Source organism: Sminthopsis crassicaudata, chromosome 2 (genome assembly GCF_048593235.1).
Source record: "Sminthopsis crassicaudata isolate SCR6 chromosome 2, ASM4859323v1, whole genome shotgun sequence".
NCBI lineage: Eukaryota > Metazoa > Chordata > Mammalia > Dasyuromorphia > Dasyuridae > Sminthopsis > Sminthopsis crassicaudata.
This window is the reverse complement of record NC_133618.1, coordinates 444648798-444663373: the sequence shown is the minus strand read 5'-3', so window position 1 is coordinate 444663373 and position 14576 is coordinate 444648798. Positions and strand designations below refer to the sequence as shown.

General features: G+C 34.6%; 1 protein-coding gene across 1 annotated transcript in view; it reads left to right on the top strand.

Moving 5' to 3' along the window:
• The window catches only part of TOP1 (DNA topoisomerase I), a 106332-nt gene that overhangs the window by 47900 nt on the left and 43856 nt on the right, over window positions 1-14576 (top strand). The window contains exon 4 of the mRNA XM_074292657.1: window positions 14009-14135. Within this exon, the coding sequence (XP_074148758.1) occupies window positions 14009-14135 (127 nt within the window). The remainder of the gene's footprint in view (window positions 1-14008; window positions 14136-14576) is intronic.

Here is a 14576-nt window from a genome sequence, read left to right as displayed (position 1 = left end):
TTGTTTGTATCCAGTTTTGTTTCCAGGCAGATTCAAGGCTATGACCTACTCAGTTTTAGTGCCTTTAAATTGCTGGAGTTATAATCAGGGGGCTCCATTGATAAAAGGTATAAAGTGTTGCTAGAATTAGAGCATTTAGCTTGCTTACCTGAAAGCACTGAGAAAATTTAGCCTTTTGTCTTTTCACTTGTGAATAACTTTGGTCCAGTCTCTCTCTTCACATGAGAAAGCCTGAGTGTGCTGATTAAAATGATGTGGGTTGAAGAAAAAAAAAATTTTTTTTTTCAAAATTCCTTGCATTTTGACTTCCTCTGACAAAAGCACCCCTTTGCCACAAAGCAAATATGCTTTTTCATGAACCAGTGAAATTAATTCCATTTTTCTTATGGAAGTAATTGACCAGGTTGGTTCTTACAAGAATTTTGGGTTTCTTAAGCCTCACTTTTGTTTTGGATGAGGAGAATAATAACTTTTTAGTGTATGCTATCACTTAATTTCTTTCTAAGATTTAGCATGTTTGCATCTGGAATGTGAAAATGAAATGCAATGTTTTTCATTTCCTTATTTGGCTGCTTTTGCTGGTGTACAATTACATGGCTAACAAGAAGTTTTTCCATGGGAATGTTGGCCATATTGCTGCTTGTTTCTCTAGCTACATCCCTTTTGCAGCCCTAGGTTTTCTGTCTCTTTTGCCTTTCACTTAGGAGCCACACAAAAGGCTTTCCACGAGGGAGCAGCCACGAGTTATAATACCCGTAATAGTAGGGTAGCTAAAACAAATAACAAAAAAGGCCCTTTGGCATATCCATTCTTTGACAGAATAGGCTTATGGTACCTCTGTTCAGAAGGTTCTTATCTCCCTTTTTCTGCTACTGAACTTCACTACTGATACAATAGAAGGACCAAACAGCTACCATCTTCCATCTCTTCTCCTTAATTGAAATTCTTGATTATTTGGGCTCCAGGTCTGTGACTGCTTCTTTGATCCCTTTGGCGTCATGATTACCATCCCCAGTAGTAACCCTAAGAAACCTTGACTTCCTACTCTTCGCTCCTGTCTAGTGTATGTTAGAGCTGTTCCTAAGTCTTGTTTGACTTCTGCAAGTCCCATTCACTCTGCCATTGACCCTCACCTTTTGTTACCTTTTATTGTTTTGTCTCCCTCTGTTTCTCCAGACTTTTTCCTTGAGATTTTTTGCTGCTTTGCAGAGAGCCTGGATGTCCCCAATTGTATTTGCACTGTTGACACTTCTAGATCCCACATCTTAGAGATCTAAAATTTACTTAAAATATCTTCTTTACAGTTGAAAAGTACATACTTGTACTTTCTCAAAACAAATCCAATAGACTCCTACTATATTTTTAAATGCTTAAGCCTTCACATTATATGAATATTTAGATGTGGACAGTTTTAAAAATTCTATTTGAGGTGTTTCCCCAAAAAATGCTTCTGGGAGGAACAAGGTATTATTCTTCAACATGTGCTTCCAGTCTTCTTGAGTTAGACATATCTGGAAGTAAAACAGGAAGGCAGAATTTTAGCTAGATGAATAGTGAACCCCAAGGACAATTAGAAAAGAAACTTGAGATGATCCTTATTCTTGACCCTACTACCTTCTCATTGCCATTATTTATTTTGAACAATTTAGAAACATTCATTTCCCTTGTGATTTGACCAGTAAAATTCTAAGAAACAAAATATAGATTAGCCCAGATCATAGTCATTTTAAGACGAAATGATTTGGAGAAGTTTGCAGCAGTTTTGACAAATGAACTTCAAGTTGTTTGCATGATAGTTTTCAGAATAGCTTCACTATACTATTCTCCTTCTCTCCTTGAGGAGGGTCATTGTATATATAGCTTTTGCTACCAGACCAAAAATCTACAAGGAAAATGGTATTTGATAGAATGACTGCCTTAAAGAGTTTCATTTTTCATATGCCAAATCAAAAATTTTTTTATTTAGGGGTTGCTAAGTGTAACAGAATGGTTTGTTCTCTGTCCTTTCCCCTTCTTTTTGCAAGGGAGAGGGTGTGATAATCAAACAAGACTACCTTAGGATTGAGAAAATTTTGGTTTTTGCCTGGCTTTGTTTCTTGTTGCTTATGCTGCTTCTGCACCAACTCCCAAGCACAAGCCTTGAACTTGTCACAAATGACAAGTCTGTGGGAAGCTAAGAAAAGAAAAAAACTGATTTTTTGAGGTAGTGAAGACTAAGCTTTTTGGTTATTTTGGCACTACATGCTTGTACTTTCAGAGTGAGAAATGTGGGCATGTTGGTGAGACAAGATCTCCTTTTGAAGTCTGCTTTGTGAGGATGAGGGGAGGAATATTTTATGAGATGGGATTAAATATCTGTTCCTTAGATTTGGGAAACTTTTCTAAAAGTAATAGCATACAAGAGGATACATGTAATTTCATTCTGATCATTATGTTTAAGACCATAAGAGAATAGATTTAGAGCTGGAAGAGACCTTAGGGGTCACCTAATCTTATTCCCTTATTTAATAGATGAACAAATTGAGACTCAGATGTGATTATGTTCACAGTCAGTACAGATATTAAGGAGCAAAGCTGGAGTTTGAATCTAGATCCTTTGCCTTTAAATCCACCACTCTTCCCACTATAGCAACCATGCCACTTCTGTATTTAACTCTAGGCACTTTTGCAGAAAATCCATAATTTCATCTATCTTCTCTGTTGTGATCCTTTAAATATTTGACACAGCCAATGGAAGTGGGAGGTGTATTGGGGATATGAAAATTACTGAGACTCATTAAACCTATCAATCATTTCCCCTTTCTAATGACATATGAGGTACCCTAGAAAAGGTCTCCAGGGCACTTTTTCCAGTTAGTTATGGCAAAATGAGTAGGAATAATACTTCAGATGTTTGTATACTGCTGAAGTATAGAACAAAGTGTGAGGTCTTAAAGATAAATGCAGATGGGAATTGCTGAGATTTGATGAGATAAATGACTTATTCAGAAGAATGTCTGATTAATACAGTGATAAATTGACTTGTTTATCAAGAAACTTTTCATTAGTGTGAAAACCCATAACTCTGTTAAGCAAGAAAGACCAATGGAGAATATTTTGGTTATTATATATATGGTTATCGGAAGGAGGGAGAAGTTCTCTTACCTTACACAAGTACTTTGTAACTTGGTGGTAAATCTGGGAAGACTATTCTAGAAGATAGAATGTAAGGGCTTTGAGTATAAGCTAAAGACATTGTCTATCATCTGAAGATCACTGTCAAAACTGGAGAGGTTAGGGCACCTAGGTGACATAGTGGATAGAGTGCTAGGCTTGTAGTCATGAAGATATCTCTGAGTTTAAATTTGGCCTCAGACACTCAACTATTTGCATGACTCTGGGCAAGTCACTTAACCCAGTTTGTTTCAGTTCCTTAATCTATAAAATGAATTAGAAAAGGAAATGGCAAACCACCCCAGTGTCTGCCAAAAAAAAAAAAACCCTAAATAGGGACATGAAAAGTCAAACAGGTCTGAAAAAATGGCAGAATCAGCAATTATTTGGCCACAAGGTGATACATTTTTCATTCACAATAACTTTTTTTTTTCCCCATTCACAATAACTCTTAAAGACTGTCTCTATGAAAAGGCAGTGATCCTGCATCAGAAGTATTTTGTGAATATGCTGTAGTGTGCCTAGGCTATATAGAAGAAATGGATTGTTTCTAATTAACACCCTCATCCCCAAAAGTCACAAGAATAAAATAAAATAGTGTTGGAAGAGAAATAGGATGTGCATGTGCATGTGAGCGTGCGCACTAAAAACAGAGCATGGAAGGACATTGCAAAGAACACTCAACTTGGGAGTGTAGGAACCGAGTTCATATCTTGCTTGGTCCTTACTGCTTGTGTGACATTGGACAAGTCCTTTCATTTCTCTGAACTTCAATCTGTTCATCTATAGAATGAGATTGGATTTGTATGATTCCTTCCAGCTCTAGATCTGTGACTTCCTGAGACTGAGCTAATAAAAATGTGACTTGATATAGTAAAAGTTTGAAATTGCAGGATGCAGAAGAAACAATCAAGGAATTGTTACTACTTTGGTCCTAATTCTGACCTAGAAGATGAAACTAAGCAGTTGAATTGTAGAAATGAGAGGAAGCTGGGAAGGGGCAAGTAGTGGGTGAAGAATGACTATATCACAATGCTAAAAGCACATTGTTAAAATTAAAGGACATGTATACCCTTTGACCCAGCATTGCTGTTATTGGGATTATATCCCAAAGAAATACTAAAGAGTGGAAAGGGACCTGTATGTGCCAAAATGTTTGTGGCAGCTCTTTTTGTTGTAGCTAGAAACTGGAAGTTGAATGGATGTCCATCAATTGGAGAATGGTTGGGTAAATTGTGGTATATGAAGGTTATGGAATATTATTGCTCTGTAAGAAATGACCAGCAGGAGGAAGACAGAGAGGCTTGGAGAGACTTAAATCAACTGTTGCTGAGTGAAATGAGCAGAACCAGAAGATCGCTGTACACTTCAACAACAATACTGTATGAGGATGTATTCTGATGGAAGTGGAAATCTTCAACATAAAGAAGATCCAACTCACTTCCAGTTGATCAATGATGGACAGAAATAACTATACCCAGAGAAGGAACACTGGGAAGCGAATGTAAATTGTTAGCACTACTGTCTATCTACCCAGGTTACTTATACCTTCGGAAGCTAATAATTAATGTGCATCAAGAAAATGGTATTTACACACATATATTGTATCTAGGTTATATTGTAACACATGTAAAATGTATGGGATTACCTGCCATGGGGGGAGGGAGTGGAGGGAGGGAGGGGATAATTTGGAAAAATGAATAAAAAAAAAAAATTAAAGGACATGTTTTTATCTTTGTTAGTGATCAACAAACTAACTTTTGATTTAATCTACATTTTTTAATTTTGAACTTAATAATTAACAATCATTTAGCTATAAACAAATACCCAGTGTCATATATGAAAATGTGAAGTTCTGTTACATAGTTTGTTTAAAACAAGTGCATATTTAACTTTAAAAAGTAATTGTCCTGATCCTATCTGAATTTTTCCTTTTGTATATTTAACATTTTATTGACAAGCTTTTTTCCCCCTTTAACATATCACTTTTCACTAACTATTCCCTTATAAGTATAGTTAAGCAAAACAAATAAGTACATTGGCCATGTCCAGAAATGTGTCTCATTTCAAATCTTTTTATTCCTCTCTCTACCAAGAGACAGGAAAATTGGTTCATGATAAGTTTTCTGAAGTCATTATTGGTCATTATATTAGTTTTGTGGTCTTTCAAAGTTGTAGTTCTTTACATTATTATGATCATCATGTAAAATCTGGTGATCTTGTTTATTTTGTTCCATTACAATTCCTACTATCTTTCTCACATTTATTTCAATTCTTCATTTTTGATGTTTCTTTAACAATTCATATCCATTACCTTAATATTCTACAGTTTATTCAGTCATTTTTGGGGAATGTGTTTTTGTGATAGGGTTTGTGTTTTGTTGCAAAAATTGTATTTTTTTTTTAATAATAACTTTGTCAGCCAAGTGTGAATGGCTAAGAAGGGAGACATTAGACATGATCAAACATGTGTACATTTAATTGGGGAATTAATTTCCAAAATGTATTCATGATCAGTTGAAAATCAAGAGAGATTAGAGCCTCTCAAATTCTAAGGACTCATAGCATATAAGTCGGATGAGGGCAAAAAGGAGTTGAGATTAGTGTGTCTTAACAGGAACTTCTCTTTTTTGCTTAAATTCAAAAGAAATTTGATAAAAGATGAAAGTAGAAGTAACAAAAGAGGAATCCAAAAAAATATGACTAACTTGTAAGTTAGCATGTAGAAGGCTCAAATATAGAATGATCTGAAGCTTGTGAAAATTGCTGCCAACATCAAGAAACCCTTTGGGGGAAAATGTTTAAGGCATGAAGAACAAGAGAGGCTCACAGCTTGGGGAGGAGAAGTAATGTTAAATGACAAGAAGTAGGGTCAGGCTTCATAGATATAACTGAGACTTGCTGATATGTGAATATGGCAGTATCAGATAAGTATAATCTTTTGAAAAAGAACAAATTTCCTAAAAGAGGCTCTGGGATAGTGTTGTCCATTAAGATAGTGTTCCCCTGTGAGGAAATCTATAATAAACTGAGGAGGAAAAGATTTAGATGGGGAACAGTGGAGAAAGAAATGTTACAGGACTGGTATAGTGCAGTATATCTGGATAGAAGGGATAAATAGTGAGATGAAAAGCAAATCATAAAACTGATATAGAGGGTTAATGTAGTAGCATTGGGGCACTTCAATTACTGGAACATCTGTTTGAATGCTTTGGTAAAAGTTAAGAGCTACTGATAAAATATCCTTGGAAATATTTTTTCCCCTCAAAATATGAAGGCATTTGATTCTGATGAGGAAGAGGAGATGAATTGCTGCAATAGAAATGAGAGGAAGCACAAGAGGCAAAGATAGGAAAGTTGGACCTTGTTTGATAGGTATCTTCTAAGTTTGATAGAATAGATTTCAGGGGGAAAAATGGATAGGGTTATGAGTTAACAGTCACTAGAGGAAGTTGACTTAAAAGGAATGTCATATTTTCCCAAATTTCTGATGATCTGGATGCAAATTTTCCTGACTAGAATGAAATGGGATGCCATTTAATGAAACAAATGCACAATGCATTGGGAACACCAATTCAGGATAATTTTAAAGACTTAGAAGACAGGTGCAAGGGCAGCTACTTTGGATTAATATAAAAGAGGGTGATGGTACTAGAAGAATTATGTCAGAAAGACCAATTCTGGACAGATTCAATGTAGAATAACTTTCTTATATTACTTTGTGTTTATTTTATATATGAATTTATCTCCATTATTAGATTGTAAACTCCTTGCAAATATGAATTGTTTCCTACTTATATTATTATATTCATATTTATATCCCCAGCACTTAGTTGGGGATAGATACACTTAGAACACTGCCTGATATAGTAGATGTTTAACGCATGCTTACTGATTGGTTGATTGATCTTCAGTTCTGAGAGTGGCATTTAGAAACGACATTATTTCTAGGTCCAGAACTAGGACCAGAACTAGGTCTAGAAAAATAATGAGGAAAAAAGGAAGGAGAGAGAGAAATGTGTTCCTTTGTACATAAGAAAGAATGTTATATCCATGGGTTCATTTCAATAAACATTTATTAAGCACCTACTGTGTACAAGGTTCTGAGGATATTATAAAAAACAAAAATGAAGACCTTTTATTTCCTCCATTTTCACACTTTTCCAGTCTTCTGATATTTTGCACTTATAGCCAGGCATCTTTGGTTTTCCCAGCACAAGATACTTTCTCCTGAGTCTGCACATATTCACTAGTTATTTATTATACCTGGATTTTTTCCCTCATTTCCACTTTCTAGTTTACCTGGCTTCCCTGGCTTTCTTCAAGCACTAAGTAAAAACCCCACCTTCTACAGGAAGTCTTTTAGTCCTCCTCAATTTTAGTGTTTTTCCTCTATTAATTAAGGGTCATTTTTCATTACTTTTGAATGAATGCCTGACTGATTTGACCATCACAGTTAGGAAGCTATATTATGGATTTGGGCTATATTTGTTTCCTGGTACCTGGAGCCTTATAACAATATGAAATGAACATTTTAGGAAGGTGACTTTGCTTCCTTGTTTCCTTCTATTTCATTTAGAATGTTGTTTTCTCATTCTCTGCTAGTGCAGTCTCTCTTACCCTCCAGGCAGAAATGAAATCTAAGCCAAGCATCCTGCATCTGTGCACAGCTGGTAGTCCAATGTTTTGAGGGTCATAATACTGAGTAGGTGGGGGTAATTTTGGATCCCATCAAAAGTGAGACTAATAGGAAAGTTTTAGGAATACCATTATCTGCATTTAGACTTTAATTGTAGCAGGACCTGATTGGCATTCTAAAGATGGATTTACCTTCCAAATCAATAAGTTAACTTTTATATTTTTTAAAAAAAATTTTAATTTGTTTTTTAGTAGGAGGTTTTTTTTTTTTGAGGGAAGGGAATATTTTCTACTACAGTGCTCAAATATTTGTCCTCTTAAACTTATAATGAGCCTGCATTTTAGAATAGCTGTAGAATATCATAAGTTCCTTTTGAATCTGTTTGAAATGTGAGTTCATCTCAAGTGATAGAATTTGAAGAAAAGGGTGACATCTTCCCAAATATTCATGATTCTCTAGATGTCATGAATTTATATTCTGATTTTGCTTAGTGCTATTCATAAATCCCTTGATATTTTAAAAGTTAAGAAGGGGGTTTGTTTGTTCAATCTTCATGAAAATTAGATTTATTCTAAAGCTTTGGGAAAAGAAAATAGCTGCAGAAATCTTCCCTGACTTGGAGTTAATTCCCTGTCTGCTTTGACATCAGCTTTGACCATTTTCACACTAAGCGCCAGTTCCTGGTTTCATCTCATTTGGGCAAAGCCTGAAAAAAAATCCATTACCAAAACTAGCATGCTTCTAATGGTACAGTTTCTTATCTTACATGAAATGCTGGAAAAGGAAGAGGCATTGTGATTCACTGTGACTGTCAGCACCACCTTTTGTCTCTTTGGAATCAACTTTGGAAAGAAGTCATTGAATGTAGTCATATTTCATGAATATGTGGAATTCATGTGGAATTCCTCATACAGTATGCTTGACAAATACTCATTCAAGACTACTAGTAAGTCAGTGAAGCAAGTCTTGAAAGGAGGCCAAAGAAGCCAGGAGAGCATTCTAAAGTTGAGGAACAGACAGTGAAAAGGCTTGAAATCTAGAACCTTACAATTCCTATAGCTAAATCTATCCCATTTTGTGGTTGCCATGTTTGTCAGGAAGTTTTTCTTTAATATTGCAACAAAATCTGTCCAACTTACAGCCTCTACACTTGGTTCCTAGCTCTGGACTCGGGGGCCAACTCTATGGCCAGCCAATCATTACCAGTACTGGGGAGGATGAGAAAGGGAGGCATGGGCTGCTTCCTGCCCAGACTACAAATTAGCTTAGATTGGGTACTTTGTGATTTCTTTATTTTTTTCTCTTCTTGGCCATTGTGTGGTGAACAATGAAAACTGGAAAAAATAAAATAAAGCTTTGTGTCTTTTTTTCAGTAGTCTGTTAGCACTCATGTGCTTATGCACACTTTAATTGCAATTGAATGTTAAAGACTGTTGCCTGTGTTCTAATAAAGCACGAAAGCGCTGGGAGAATTAGCTTCATTAAGGCAGAGAGAGTAAGTGGAGTGGAACTTAAGAAAGAGGGAGCCTTATGGGAGGTAGTGCCTCTTAGCAATCATTTGTAATTCTTGTAGAACGAGGAGGATGAAAACTATCGCAGAGATCTCAAAATTTTATTTTCAGCAACAAAATTCAAATTTTAAGTTAGCTATAGTTCCTTTGTTACTGGGTGTAAAAAACACATTTTTAAGCCTAAGGTTCATTGTAAACATTTTTTCCATCACTTTCTTAAACCTAGGCAATCAACAAAATAATAAACCAAGCACTGATTTTTAGCATTTGTTGTTTCTTAGTTGTGAAAATTTAATAAAAATTTAATAAATAAATAAAATTTAATAAATAAGTTTCTCTGAGCTGATTCAAGCTGGCTCCAGCACACACTTTGGAAGAATCTAAAGATAAATGAAATGAAAGTATTTAAAAACCCCAGAGTATCAACAAATGTTAACTAGGAATTTTCCTTCCTCTGTGCTGACTTTTAACTTGTTTCCTGACACTTGCTTTACTTAGTATTTTAGAGACCAGATGGCAAAATAGAAAGAGTACTAGTCTTGGATTTAGAGTTTGAATCTCAGCCTTTCTGCTTTGTAATAGTATAGTCTAGGCAAGTCATTTTATCTACTATGTACTTGCTTGAAAGGGAAATGGTGATACTTGCATGTTGTAATATGACCTTTCTTTCACTACTTATCTCCCAGAGTCCTGAGGAAAAGTATTTTATAAATTGATTAACTAGTTTATATAAATGTGAGTTATTCATCTTACTGCAGTCTCTGTTTCCTTATCTGTGAAATTCAGATTAGCTCTTCAGTTATCACTTCACAACTTTGGGTTGAGGTGGAGAAGTCACATATGGGAAGAGTGTTGGTTTTTTCCTCCATTATTAGTGCTCAAAATAATAAAAAACTCATCCCCTTCATTTTATAAGTGGAGTCAGAACAGAAGTAACTTGTACAAAGTCATATAGCAGTAATGGAAGATCCAGGAACTTATCTTTCCTCTTAGGCTATAATCTTTGAGCCCTAAACATTGTCTTTACTGTATTATGATAATCTTTTTTTTTTTTTTTTAATAACTTTTTATTTAGAAGATATATGCAGGGTAATTTTTCAGCATTGACAATTACAAAACCTTTTGTTCCAACTTTTCCCCTCCTTTCCCCACCCTTTCCCCCAGATGGCAGGTTGACCAATACATGTTAAATATGTTAAAGTATGAGTTAAATATAATATATGTATACATGTCCAAACAGTTATTTTGCTGTACAAAAAAGAATCAGACTTTGAAATAATGTATAAAAAAAAGAGGGATTGGGAATTCTATGTAGCGGTTCATAGTCATCTCCCAGAGTTTTTTCCCTGGGTGTAGCTGGTTTAGTTCATTACTGCTCTATAGGAACAGATTTGGTTTATCTCATTGTTGAAGATGGCCACATCCATCAGAATTGATCATCATATAGTATTGTTGTTGAAGTATATAATGATCTTCTGGTTCTGCTCATTTCACTCAGCATCAGTTCATGTAAGTCTCTCCAGGCTTTTCTGAAATCATCGTGCTGCTCATTTCTTACAGAACAATAATATTCCATAATATTAATTTACCACAATTTATTCAGCCATTCTCCAATTGGTGGGCATCCACTCAGTTTCCAGTTTCTGGCCACCACAAAGAGGGCTGCCACAAACATTTTTGCACGTACAGGTCCCTTTCCCTCCTTTAAGATCTCTTTGGGATATAAGCCCAGTAGTAACACTACTGGGTCAAAGGGTGTGTATAGTTTGATAACTTTCTGAGCATAGTTCAAAATTGCTCTCCAGAATGGCTGGATGTATTCACAATTCCACCAACAATGTATCAGTGTCCCAGTTTTTTCCACATCTCCTCCAACATTCTGCATTATTTTTCCTTGTCATTCTAGCCAATCTGACAGATGTGTAATGGTATCTCAGAGTTGTCTTAATTTGCATTTCTCTGATTAATAATGACTTGGACATCTTTTCATATGGCTAGAAATAGTTTCAGTTTCTTTGTCTGAGAATTGTTTGTTCATAGTTTGTTCATATCCTTTGACCATTTATCAAGTGGAGAATGGCTTGATCTCTTATAAATTAGAGTTCTCTACGTATTTTGGAAATGAGGCCTTTATCAGAACCTTTGAGTATAAAAATGTTTTCCCAGTTTATTGCTTCCCTTTTAATTTTGTCTGTATTAGTTTTGTACAAAAACTTTTCAATTTGATGTAATCAAATTTTTCTATTTTGTGATCGATAATGATCCCTAATTCTTCTTTGGTCATAAATTCCTTCCTCTTCCACAGGTCTGAGAGGTAAACTATCCTATGTTCTTTTTATTTATATTTTATATATATTTATATATATTATATGTTATATAATATATATTTACATATATAATATATAAATATATTATATATTTATATATATATTTATATTTTATGCAATTTATTTATAATCTCATTCTTTATGCCTAGGTCATGAACCAATTTTGACCTTATATTGGTGTACGGTGTTAAGTGTGGATCAATGCCTAGTTTCTGCCATATTAATTTCCAATTTTCCCAGCAATTTTTGTCAAACATTGATTTCTTATCCCAAAAGCTAGGGTCTTTGGGTTTGTCAAACACTAGATTATTAACATTATTGGCTGTTTTGTCCTTTGAACCTAACCTATTCCACTGATCAACTCGTCTATTTCTTAGCCAATACCAAATGTTTTTGGTAATTGCTACTTTATAATATAATTTTAGATCTGATATAGCTAGGCCACCTTCATTTGATTTATTTTTTTTTTCATTAATTCCCTTGAAATTCTTGACCTTTTGTTTTTCCATATGAACTTTATTATTTTTATCTAGGTCGTTAAAATAGTTTTTTGGGAGTCTGATTGGTATAGCGCTAAATGAAGAGATTAGTTTAGGTAGCATTGTCATCTTTATTATATTTGCTCACCCAATCCAAGAGCATTTAATATTTTTCTAATTGGTTAGATCAAACTTAATGTGTATGGAAAGTGTTTTGTAGTTTTGCTCATATTTTTGATTTTCCCTTGGCAGATAGATTCCTAAATATTTTATACTATTGTAGTTATTTTAAATGGAATTTCTCTTTGTAACTCTAACTATTGGATTTTGTTAGTGATACATTATGACTTAATGTGGATTTGTTTTGTATCCTGCAACTTTGCTAAAGGTGTGGATTATTTCTAATAGCTTTTTAATAGAATCTCTGGGGTTCTCTAAGTATACCATCATATCATCTTCAGAGAGTGATAGTTTGGTTTCCTCATTAGCTACTCTAGTTCCTTTCTCAACTCTTATTGCCAAAATGGTGATAGTGGGCAATCTTGTTTCACTCTTGATCTTATTGGGAATGGTTCTAGTTTATCCCCATTATATATAATGCTTACTGATGGTTTTAAATAGATGTTATTTTAAGGAAAAGTGCCTTTATTCCTGTACTCTCAAGTGTTTTTAATAGGAATGGATGTTGGATTTTATCAAATGCTTTTTCTGCATCTATTGACCTGATCATATAATTTTTGTTAATTTGGTTATTAATATGGTCAGTTATACTAATAGTTTTCCTAATATTGAACCAGCCCTTCATTCCTGGTATAAATCCTACTTGATCATGGTGTATTATTCTGGGGATGATTTTCTGTAGTCTTTTTGCTAATATCTTATTTAAATTTTTAGCATCAGTATTAGGGAAATTGGTCTATAATTTTCTTTCTCTGTTTTCAGCTTAACTGGTTTAGGTATCAGTACCATGTCTGTGTCATAAAAGGAATTTGGTAGGACTCTTCATTCCCTAATTTTTTCAAATAGCTTATAGTATTATGATATTCTAATAATATAGATGGACTAGACCCATAGCATCTTCCCAAGGACTAAAACTAGGGACCTTTAAATGCTGTGAAAGACCAACCCTTTAATCAGCAGGGAGTGATCCAGTTTCTATACTTAGTGGGCTAGAGCAGTCTAGACTGACTACCAGCAGACTTGACTCTGGATCAGTCTTAATTTGTGGAACTACTTGACAGGTTTACCCAAAAATGAGTTTTGTATTCTTGGACAGCCTAATTTAGTGCTTTTTTGAAATTTTATGGAAACCTCCTATGGCAGGACTACTCATTTCTGAGATAGGGCGAGGGAAGTTTGATTTGTAGTGAAAATTCATAACTGAACAAGATTTCTGAACCATCCAAGTCTTTTCCTGCATCTCTTTCCTCGGAGCCTACTGGAAATAAGCCCTGTTTTCTTGCTGGTCACTTAAAAATCTCTGTGCTTTTATACTTGTTACATGTCAGTCTTAAGTCTGGGATAAAATCCTAAAACATACTTTCCATGTAAAACTTTTTTAATGAACAATTCAAGTTCACATTGTTTTTATTGTTAATGGGATAATTGAAATGTGCTAGTAGCATAGTGTCTTTATAAATTTCAGATTATTTTAAGTTTTTAATCCTGACATTATTAGTGGTTTTCTTTCTCTGTTTTGCTGCTTTGTTTAAAAAAAAAAATACTGATCAATTTAGACAAGGCTAGACGCCTCTACTTGATCTTTGTGCTAAGACTGTTTGTATAAAGTAATTGTGAGTTTCTATGATTCATGTAATCTCAGTGTGTCTTGTGAGATGATCCTGTGAAGTGAACGCCTGTAATCTCTGCTTTAGGCTAACTCAGTGTGTCTTTTTTCAGTGAGCACAAAGATTCCTCAGAGAAGAAACACAGAGAAAAGGAGAAAACCAAACACAAAGATGGCAGCTCAGAGAAACACAAAGACAAACACAAAGATAGAGACAAGGAGAAAAGAAAGGAAGAAAAGGTATGTTATTTTTCAGAGGGAAAGAAATGGAGGTGGTATTTTAAGTTGCCAAACAACACAGCAATTTTCTGTATTAATAGAGATCCTTGAAACAGGCAGTTTTGCCTGAGACTTAGAAGCAAATCATTCTTAAACCACAAAAAGCAAATTCCTTTCTTCCCATCACTCATGTATTATTCCAGGTGAGCAGATTATTGTCATATTGTTTTTGCTTCTTTCCTGGAAACCCTTTAGCTAATCAGTAGATAAACTAAAAATATGAGACTCTCAGACCCAGCCTAGTCAATTAAAACTTTTTTCAGTGAGGTTCTGTCCATCTGGCTAGAGATAGAACACACTGTACAAATTTTTAAAAATTCTCAACGTGTCTGACAAGTCTTAGAAGATTGAGAGAAAGGAATGTGGCTGTTTAGTTTGGCTAAGTTTAAAAATACATGAAAT